Source organism: Lampris incognitus, chromosome 8, assembly GCF_029633865.1.
Source record: "Lampris incognitus isolate fLamInc1 chromosome 8, fLamInc1.hap2, whole genome shotgun sequence".
In the NCBI taxonomy this organism is placed as follows: domain Eukaryota; kingdom Metazoa; phylum Chordata; class Actinopteri; order Lampriformes; family Lampridae; genus Lampris; species Lampris incognitus.
In genome coordinates this window covers 20,584,606-20,595,978 of record NC_079218.1, presented here as the reverse complement: position 1 = coordinate 20,595,978, position 11,373 = coordinate 20,584,606, and the positions used below count along the sequence as shown (strand labels likewise).

The window sequence follows — 11,373 nt, the reverse complement described above, 5'->3', positions numbered from 1 at the left end:
TAGTGCAGCGACCAGGACACATACCCACGTCCGGCTTCCCACCCGCACACACGGCCAATTGTGTCGGTAGGGACAGCCGACCAAGCCGGAGGCAACAAGGGGATTCGAACTGGCGATCCTCGTGTTGGTAGAAAATATTGTAAACTTGAAACAAGACGTAATCAACCGAAAAGGGAAGGAGAAGACCCTCTAATATTGAACAAATTGTTGATTTCTATTGAAATAGGGGGCATTAAACAAGAGGATGCCCCCCAAGACCAAAAAAAACATGTTCCAAAAACTATTTGATTTACTTTTGTTTACGTGGTCTGTAAATAGGTGCAGGCCAGAATGGCGCCCCATCCTCAACAAATCAGTTTTAACTCACCTCTGACATCGTTATGTTGCCATGTCTATAAACCACCACAGCAAATGCTAAATTCTGAAAAGATAACGAGCAAATAACAAGCTGTGTGTGTGTGTGTGGGGGGGGGGTTTGCTGAATTTGTCACTGAATTTGATTGCGAAAGTATTTGCCTGAATGTTTGTATATGTCTGTGCTGCCGTCTTGTGTGTGTGTGTGTGTGTGTGTGTGTGTGTGTGTGTGTGTGTGTGTGTGTGTGTGTGTGTGTGTGTGTGTGTGTGTGTGTGTGTGTGTGTGCGCGCGCGTAATGGGGGGAGTAATTTTCCCACACTGGGCAGGGATCAGTGGTGTGGACCGGGGGGCACACAGGAAGAAGAATCTGCTGGGAATTTAAACCCTGAGGAATCTCATCTGCTCTTCATCAGCTGGGTCATTCGAACACTCGCGTACACACACACACACACACACACACACACACACACACACACACACACACACACACATACACACACACACGTATGCTCACACATCTATATGCGTGATACTGAAATATATTGACACAGACAGGCTCTCTCTCCCTCTCTCAAACACAAAAAAATAATTGAGTTTCATTCAGAACAGAAACTCACAACGAGAGTATTAAAACTGTCAGCACAGCGTGCAAGCATACTTACATATTCACTAGGTGAAAACTTTTAAACGGGGCTTTTCACATGGCCAATGACCACAGAGCAGTAGACATGGGCTGCTCACAGGACTACAAAAAAGTTGCTAAATTACTGCATTTATTACTCTCACCGCTGAGCCCCCTCAGAACAGTCTTTCTCAATGAGTCAAGTACCAGAAGAACACATTGTCTCTGAAGGATGGAGGAGGAGGGGGGGGGGGCAAAAGAAAAAAAGAGAGCGCGAGAGAGAGAGCGAGAGAGCGCGCGCGCGAGAGAGAAAGAGAGCGAGCGATGCGTCAAGCACTCGTTCCAGCAGCTCGCCTGTGGAAGCTGGTTAGCGAAATCGTCTGCTGAGCAGCCTGAGGATGAACCAGAGACGGGTATCCCAGCCCGATAGCATCTCACCCACAGGTTATACCAACAACCGCAGGGTCAGGAGTCGTGACAACTTACTGACGTGCGATGATTTCGGAGAGGAAAACTGCTGCCCTGGACATTGCCTCGGGTGAGCTATTACCTCACGGTCACTTTTCAGCCAGATGTGTGCCGCGGCAAGGTGTACTTTCAGTATCGACAGGTTTTGTGTTGCTCTTCTGTTCATGATGTTTGTCACCAGAACAGCACTTGTGGCAAAACTGAAGTTGTACGGGAGCCGGGAAAAAGAAATATGTCATGGCAGATCTGTCGTGTAACGGCAGTCACATTCAACGTTGAACTCCATCACTTTGTTAGTAGAAGATAACATTGAGGATACAATTAGGAAACGGGTGATCATGATAAAACCAGTAAAATTACATCATCACTCGATTGCAAAGTTGCTAAGATAGCCGTATACTTTATCAAACCTAATTAAGCCTTTCGGGGACAACTTAAGCCTGTTTTGCAATCAATCATTGTTGTAATTAATCGCGAATTTTTGAGCAAAGAACCAAATGATACAACCCCCCTACTTTTACTTGATACTAATATGACACTATGCATATACTCTTTAATGTCAGACTCGAGTTTGCAAACCCCTTCAAAATTTGTCTTTAAGGTGTTGAAACCTCGAGACAAAACTGATAGAAAACAAATACTCAAGATGAGAGGAGGGTATTATTATGACTGACCGTGAAACGGAGAAAGTTTTTTACATAGTGTAAACTACTAATAAGACACGTTAGTCCCTAACTAACGGGTCTGACCCTTTAGCCGAGCGGTTAGTGATGTCGACTTGTGGTGCAATACATCCAGTGTCGAGTCCCGCACCGGGTAAGAAAATAACCGGTAAGTTTAAAGGTTGGACAGGTAGAAATGTGACAATTTCGGGATTCGCATCTTTAAAATTATTTTTAAGTTAAAAGTGAAAGAAACTATTTCAGCAAGTCAAGTAATACTCTAAATTACAACGTATGAAACACGATATAATATTTAGACAGTATATGTTATGGCAACGGCTGAAGCGGAACCAAAAGAGGCAGCGGAATCTTTGGCCGCTGGGAGGGCGGATTTATTAACAAAATTAAACAAGGAAAAACACAAGTGTATTGTGTATAGTGCGTTGTTCGTCTTGTTTGTGGGATGTGTGATGACCAGCGGGTTGTGTGTCAAGGCTATGTGTAAGTATTAACTCTATGTGTGGTGCGGTATGTAAATGGCGTGTCCAATGTATTGTAATGTGCATGGATAAGTAGACACGTTGGTCATTGACTAACAGGTCGGACCCTTTAGTCGACCAGTTAACGTTGTCGCTTGCGGAGTGGTAGACATGGGTTCGGGTCCCGGCTGTGGCGATGGTCTCCCGGACTGCCCCCCGAATTCGCTACATTGGTGTCAGAAGTGGGATGGTGAGACCGTAAGGCCATCGGAAGCGTATGCGCCCAGACGCGTGAGGGAGCTGATATGCTGAAGCGCGGGGACGCGACCGGCTTTGGACTGTGAGTAACAGCCATGTCTGCTGACTGCTCAGTCTCTGGAACATGAGTCTCTGTGTCAGCTCTTTCTGCTGGGAGTGCTCTTTCTGAAGTTTTCAGCAGATGTTTTCTGTTCCTCCTGTATCTGGGTTCCATCAGGCGTGCAAACAACACAGGATCTGGGCTGTTCATACCTGTTCAGCACGACTGCTGGTTGCCATACCTTTCCTTGTTGAATCCTGACGTTTTCACCCGTCTGTAGTTCTGGTTGCTGTTTTGTCTGTCGAAGTAGCTTTTCTGTTTTTGTTGCCTTTCTTTCACTTGGTCATGTACATTGATCTTGCTTTCAGGAGTGAGTAGTGTGGTGGAGGTAGGCAGCTTTGACTTCAGTCGACGACCCATGAGCAGTTGAGCCGGAGAGAAACCCACACTATCTAGTGGAGTTTGCGGTACTCAAGGAGAGTGATGTACGGGTCACCTTGTGCTTTCTTGAGGAGACTCTTGATCATTTGTACAGTTCTCTCCGCTTGTCAATTTGACTGCGCGTGTCCAGGACTGGAAGTGGTGTGTTGAAACTCCCAGCTGTCGGCAAAACATTTAACTCAGCACAGGCATATTGTGGACCATTATCAGAAATGACCACGTCTGGGATGCCATGTCTTGTGAATGTGGACTTCATTGCTGGGATAACATCACGGCTTGTAGTGTCACACAGTTTTGTGATCTCAGGGTATTTGGAGTGGTAGTCTACACACAGTAAGTGCTCTGAGCCGTTGTAGTGGAAGAGATCCGTTCCTATCTTAGCCCAAGGTCTTCCTGGTAGTGAGTGTGAGACTAACAGTTCTCTAGGGTTGCTGTCCTTGTTCTCGTTTGCAGACAGCACACTGAGGTACAATGCCCTCTATTTGAGTTGACAAACCTGGCCAATAGAGAATGTCCCTGGCTCTTTCTTTGCATTTGATGATTCCCAGGTGTGATTCGTGAATTTTCTCCAACATTTCTTGCCTCAGTTGACTTGGCACTTTCAGCATTGCAGCCTTGAACAGTAAGCCTGATGAGAAGCTGATCTCTTCGTTGAATGACCAGTATGCCTGGATTTCTTTCGTAACAGCTGATCTCTTGTTGGGCCATCCTTTCATTGTGGTCTCTCTCAGCAGTTGCATTTCTGGATCTTCCAGTGTTGCTTTCCTGAAAGTTTGTAGTTTTTCCTCTGAGATAGGCAGCTGAGGTGTGATCCAGTTGACCTCCAACTCCTCTCCCAGTAGGTCTTCGCTTTGTTTGTTGAGGTAAGCACAACTCAGTGCATCAGCGATGTGCATCGCTTTGCCTGGTTTATATGTGACTGTGAGACTATACCTCTGAAGCCTCAACAGCATCCTCTGAAGCCTCGGCGGGGCTTAGTGAAGCGGTTTCTTGAATATGTTCTTGAGTGGTTTGTGATCACTCTCGACGTGTACCTCTCTGTCATATATGGAACTTTTCACAACCATAGACGATGGCTAGCAGTTCCTTTTTAATTTGTGCGTACCTACGCTGACAGTCTGTTAGAGCTCGTGACCCATATACCACAGGTCTCTTGTCTTGAAGTATGACTGCACCCATGCCTTCTCAGCTGGCGTCCATTGATAGTGTCAGCGGCTCGTTCATGTCGTAGAACTTCGGTGTTGGTGCATTTGTTAGGAATCCTTTGAGCTTTTCGAAGCTTTCCTTTTGTTTGTCTTCCCAGTGCCACGCTGTGTTGTCCTCTAGTAACTTTCTGAGTGGGGCACTGACCTCTGATTGGTTGAGAATGAATTTGGCGAGGTATTGGATCATGCCCATGAACCTCAACAGTCCTGCTTTATCTTCAGGTGGAGGATACTGCACCACAGCTCTCACCTTTTCTTCATCTGGTTTCAGTTCATCTGCACTCAGTATGTGACCGACATATTTTATTTCTGATGTCCTGATCTTGCATTTCTTTCTGTTTAGTTTTAGATTGTACTTTCTCACTCTCTGCAGCAGGTTGCTGAGTCGTTGATCGTGTTCTTCCACTGTTTCTCCCCAGACTAAGAGATCATCAATGATGTTGACCATCTGAGCATCAGCTCTGTGGAACACTTCTGATGCAGACGAGATGCCAAAGGGCAAATGCAGGAACGTGTACCTTCCTATGGGTGTGTTGAATGTGCAGAACTTGGAGCTTTCGTCGTCTAGCTCTATCTGCCAGAACCCTTGGTTTGTGTCGAGGACAGAGAATACCCTTACTTTTGGCATGTTTGCTACAACCTCTTCGACTGTGAGCAGTGGATAGTGTTCACGCTTGATCGCTCTGTTTAGGTCTTGTGGATCTATACATATCCTGATTTTGTTTGGCTTGACCACTGTTACCATGCTACTGACTCAGTCTGTCGGTTCTTCCTGTCTCACTATCATTCCCATTTGTTCCATCCTGTGGAGTTCCTCGACTATTTTGTCCTTTAGAGCAACTGGAACTTTCCTTGGAGCATGGACGAACAGTGAGACTGTGTTGTCGACTTTTATGTGGTGTTGTCCTGGAATGCAACCCAAGCCATTGAACAGATCATCATAGTCCTTCAGAATGTCATCCCCTTTTGCTGTGACTTCGTACACTCTCTTGACCAAGCCTAGTTTTTGACATGCAGTTCGACCCAGTATTGCTGGAGCATCCTCATCAATGATCTGGAACTCAATCTTGTGTCTTTGTCCTTTGTAAACACAGGTGATGGGCTTTTGACCTACCGGTGACGTCTTGTGGCCAGAATAGGTAAGTAGTTTGCAGGTGGATTGTTTTAACTTTTCTTTCAGTTCAAGTTCTTTGAAGAGTTTTGCTGACATGACGTTGCACTCTGCACCAGTGTCTAGTTTGAATGTCAAATCTTTGTTGTTTATCTTCAGCTTCTCAGTCCATTTTTCTTTGTCACTGTCCATCTCTTTTTTGACTACAGCATTAATCTATCTGTTTTCCAGTCATTTCTACCTCTACTGTGCTTATGAACATGCTGTCATTTTCTTCATCTTGTTCAACTACATGCACTTTTTTCGGGTGGCTTTGAGTACTTTTGCACATTTTTGCAAAATGGTTCTTTTTTTGACAAACTTTGCACGTTTGACCATAAGCTGGGCATTTTCTTTGTTCGTGTTTGTAACCACATCTGTTGCAGTCTACATTCATTTTTCGTTCATCTTCAGTTTTTGTTTTACTCTTGTCATATCTTCTTATCTTTCACTGCATTTATTTTGTGCACTTCAACTTCTTCATTGAGCAATTTTAGCTGGTTAAAGGAAATTGCACTGACACGACTGACTTCTATGGCTCTGCTAAACATGAGGTTCGCCTCTCTCAACAACCTAGCTCTCAGCTGATCGTCTCTTATGCCGCACACTAGTCTGTCCCTCACTAAGGAATCATGCAACTCACCGAACTCGCAGTCTTTGGCCTTGTTCTTGAGATCAGTGACATATAGTCCATGGGCCAGAGCCCAAAATTTCCTATTTCGGTACACTCAAGGTGGCAAAACTTACTTATAATTTTTGAAAGGATCCATGTCTGTAGATGATATTTTGGTATGATAACCATTCCTGAGTGGCAGCTGTATCACAGTTATCAGCTCATGAAGTTAACCACCCCCTAAAGTAAATTGCATTTTAGACGCTGGTGCATATCCTGGTTTAGCCTCATGGTCAGGACATTTTTCAATGTTCTATAATATTGTCTTTGGTATCATTTTAAAGGGGACCTTCTTAGCTTTCATTCAAGCCCTGTTGTGGATATTTCTCACAAATATAGAGGTCACTTGAGCTCTTCAACCCGTCAATAACACACATCTTTCTGCAATGTTCGCCTAAACTATATACTTTCTTTTAGCCCTGTGGCATCTAGGAATATCAGGGACACAAAACACAAAAACTGGAATACTCACAGGACTGTAAAGATTCAGGAAATGTATAATATACCCATACTATTTCATTGTGTGAGGTGATTGTGAACCTTAAATTAGAAGGGCATTATTACTAAGAAGCTAACTAGACCAAAGCCAGTTAGTCCATGGGTCAGACCAGATATCGATATCACCCAAGGTGACACAACTTCACTGGTGCCATTTTATTTGGTACACTAACAGAAGTAAAATAATACATGATAACCTTTCCAAATGAGCAGCTATTTCATTTTTCTTTCAGGAAACCTGTTTCTGTGCCTCTCACGATTGTGTATTTGCCCAGATTTTTACAAATATAGCATTTCAACACCCCTGGTACTGATTAGCCCAGCTTAAACTCTGGGACAGTTCTTAGTTGGCCAACAACCAAGGATAACCAGTACTGTGTACTTCCATTCATTGTGCTAAGCTAGGCTAATGTGCAGCCAGATAGCTTTCTACTAAACACATATAGAGGAAACTGGTATCTATCTTCTTGTCTCACTCTGGAGAAGATTGTAAGCTAATTTCCCATAATGTTAGCATGTTCTTTTAATGTATATGTTAATGTGATTAGTTAAAGTGGCTACGAGGAACTTTCATCTTGTGTTGATTTTAGCGGCCTCATGTGGACAAAATACAGCTGTTGCATAGCAACTAGGTAATGTATCTATTTGTGGCTATGTAAGATAAATAATGGTAATATGACGCTGGTGAAGCAAAGTAAACTTTGTTTTAGTAGTGTTCATACACCTAAGTTACATGTATTTGTTTGTATGTGGCAGGTGAAAACTGACTGAATATGGCCACTGGTGAACAAGCAAGTTTTTACCCCATACCAAAGCGCCCACGGGTGGAGTGCATTATCCACTGTTCTGATGATACAGATAAGCTGGTTTCACTACAAAGTGTCGACTCATGAAGAACTCTGCTCAGGGCAGCTCAGATACGAAATCATGCACCAGTTTTGAAACTGGCAAAAGACATTCCTGAGGGACAGATTCCAGCAATCTACTACCACAGAAAGTGTCGCAGTATCTTCACTATGAAGCAAATTCTTGATGGCCTCCTTGCAAAAGAAAAGAAAAGTTGTGTCTCTGCTGAAGAGAAACAATCTAAGAGAGTAGCTCGACATGCTCCAAGTACATCTAGGATTTATGATGCAGAGTGCATATTTTGTCAGAAAAACAGCAAATATTCCAAGAGACAGAATACGAGAGAAGTACTGGTGCAGTGTCGAGAACTGCGAGCTGATGCAAAGATCAGGAGTGCAGCCACAAAGAAAAGGGACAGCAGAATCCTTGCCATTGTGAGTAGAGACCTTGTAGCAGCTGAAGGGCACTACCACAGGTCATGCTATAGACTTTACACCAAAGAAGAGGTTTCCAAAGGAGAGGGTGCCAGCAATGAAGATGATGATGCTGCAGCCCAGTATGAAGCTGCTGTGAATAAGGCATACAATGAGCTGTTCCTCTTCATCAGGATGGAGCTTTTTGGCAATCCTCAAGTGATGACAATGACTGATCTCTCTTCTAGACTGGTAGCTTCAATGAACTCCCAAGGCATTGCCCAAGTCAAGGAATCAACCAAGAAGCACATAAGGCGAAACCTGGAGAGTGAGTTTGCTGGAGCCTTGCAGATATTCCCTGATGAGAAAGGAAAATTCCTCCTCTATCCCGATAACTTGTCCATGAGGGAACTTGTCAAAGAAAATCAGTCTCTCAAAAGGGAGCTGCAGACCCTGAAAAGTGTCAGTGCACAAGATGTTATAGCCAAAGCAGCCATCAAATTGAGAGCAGACATTAAAAGTCAAGATGTTCCTCAAACCTGGCCGCCTGAAGTCAAACCAGAAGCAGAATGTCCTACCATTCCAGAGTCGCTCATTATCTTCCTGTACTCTCTACTCACAGGCTCAAATGATCCTGATCATGCATCCCAGAGAGTGCAGTGCCTTCTGCAGTCATTTGGCCATGACATAGTATATGCAGTGACATGTGGAAATACCAAGCCTTCCAAGCACATTGTTCTGCCATTCAGTGTCAAATCGTTGACAGGAAATGTAGAGTTGATAAACATCCTCAACCGACTTGGTCACAGTGTGTCCTATTCACAGATGGAAGAGATCAACACTGCCCTGTGTCTCCAGAAACTCTCATCATCAGGGAGTGGCACTGCCCTTCCAGCTAACATCCATCCTGGCATATTCACAACTTTAGCCTGGGACAATATCGACCGTCTTGAAGAAACTGTCAGTGGTGAGGGAACATCTCACAGAGTCAATGGGATTGCTGTGCAAGCAAAGCCAGTCAACCCACTTCCTGTCCAACCCATGCCCACTGTTCCCAAAACAAAGAAGAGAAGCATTGATGGACCCCCACCAATGTTACCAACTTACAATGCTGGACAACGGGTAGGGCCACCACAAAGCAAAAAGTCAGATGCCGATACTGCAGCCAATACTAAGCTTGCCAGAGAGAAAAACCTTCTTTGGGTCCTAGCACGCATGTCACAACAAGAAGAACAGTCAGTCAGCAGCTGGACAGGCTTCAACATCCTGACTCGAGGAGAGATGACGGTCATCCCCGACAATATAGGCTATCTGCCTACCATCAATGCTCCAGCGACACAAATGTCTACTGTCAACGAGGTGCTTAACCAGTCACTGAGCATCATGCAGTGCTTAGGCCTGAGGAAGATTGTCTGTGTCTTTGACCAAGCCCTGTATGCGAAGGCTGTCGAGATCACATGGAAACACCATGACAAGTTCCATGATATCATCGTTAGGCTTGGGGTATTCCACACCATCTGCACACTGCTGGCAATAATAGGAAAGCGTTTCCAAGATGCTGGACTCAAAGACCTCTGCATTGAGTCTGGCATGATTGCAGAAGGCTCAATTGCTGGTGTTATGGATGGCCGCAAGTACAACAGGGCAGTGCGACTACACAAGCTCCTGTATGAGGCTCTCATGCGACTGACCTTGAATGGTTTCCTGTCCTGGTTGGAAGAAACTCACAGGAATGACATGGTTCACCTGAATGAGACACTGAAGACCATTGACAGCCTTGGGAAAGAAGTCTCACGACATGCTTTGAAGGAGGTCCTCGAGAACAGCTCTTGTACACGCATCATGGATCTATTTGAAGTCTACCGTGAGTTCCTTAGAGGTGGAAACGGCAGCCTCTCGAACTTCTGGATGTCCTATTTGGACATGGTTGAAATCTTGTTGGGGCTCATCCGAGCATCCAGAGAGGGAGACTGGATGCTACACTTGGCTAGCATTCGAGCAATGATCCCATGGTGCTTTGCTTATGACAGGATGAATTATGCACGCTACCTCCCCTACTACTACGCCCAGATGTCTGAGCTGCCCATCACACACCCAGATGTGTACACAGAATTCATGGAAGGAGGCTTCTCAATCCAGCTGGGCTCCACCAATCCCTTTGGCCGAATCCCTGTTGACCAAGCTATAGAAGAAACGGTGAACAAAGACACCCAAACAGCTGGAGGGACAAAGGGATTCAGCTTGAAGCCAGGAGCTGTGACCAAATATTATCTCACAGCTGAGTATAGAAGCATGTACCTCAGACAGCTGAGAGACCTGACAGGTCAAGGCAGGTGCAAATGGTCTTATCCAGATCTACAGAGTCCAAGGATCAAGAGAGATGAAGCAGATGTCCAGTCTCTCATGGACCTTATGGAGAATAACTGGCTCAATCCTATGTCCCCTGATGAGATTGATTTGGTTAGCCTCTCCACTGGCAACATGGCTCCACCTGATGTGACCATAGATCTCTTGAGAGCTCTTGAGAAAGGAGAAGAGGCCTACCAAGCATTCCAGCAAACAAGGTTAGATGCAGACCCACCACCTGTGAAATTCCACGACAAGATGACCAAGCAAAGTCTGAAAACATTCTCCAATGTCAGCACAAAACAAGCTCATGGAAAGAAAGCACAGGATGTGGTTCTGAAGGCAGATAGAAACCTTTTCAGTCACATGATCCTGGTGGCTGAAAGCAGGAAGGTGAATCTGAAGGATGTCCTTGCCTACCCATTGGGCCCACTACCATGGGCACTGGCAAATGCTGATGGGTCCTTACGAAAAACAAACAAGGCTGCACTTGCCAGAGAGCTTGAAAAGAATGTATCTCCTGCAGAAGACATCCCAATCCCATCTACTTCCATCATTGATGGGATGAGCCTGGTCCAAAAAATGAATGGCAACAACAAAACCTTTGCACAGGTGGCAGAGTCAGCCTTGACCCAGGTCCTCCATGAGGGAGCACAGAGTGGGAGGATTGATGTTGTTTTTGATGTCTATCACCAGACTTCGATCAAAGATGCTGAACGACTGAACCGGGGTGGAGACATCACTCTCCAGTACAAGAATCTTGCAGGGGGACACCACGTCCAGCAGTGGAGAAAATTTCTGTACAGTTCCTCCAACAAGACCAGTCTCATCAAGTTTCTGGTGGAAGAGTGGAAACTCCCACGATACAGAGCTATGCTGCATGGCAAGGTGTTGTACATGACCTGTGAGGAAACCTG

General features: G+C 45.1%; 1 protein-coding gene across 1 annotated transcript in view; it reads left to right on the top strand.

Annotated features, from left to right (window-relative positions):
• Positions 1-1,255: 1,255 nt before the first annotated feature.
• The window catches only part of trpc6a (transient receptor potential cation channel, subfamily C, member 6a), a 48,619-nt gene continuing 38,501 nt past the window's right edge, over positions 1,256-11,373 (top strand). Inside the window, exon 1 of the mRNA XM_056285365.1 lies at positions 1,256-1,515. Coding sequence (XP_056141340.1) covers positions 1,376-1,515 — 140 coding nt within the window. The 5' untranslated portion in view covers positions 1,256-1,375. The remainder of the gene's footprint in view (positions 1,516-11,373) is intronic.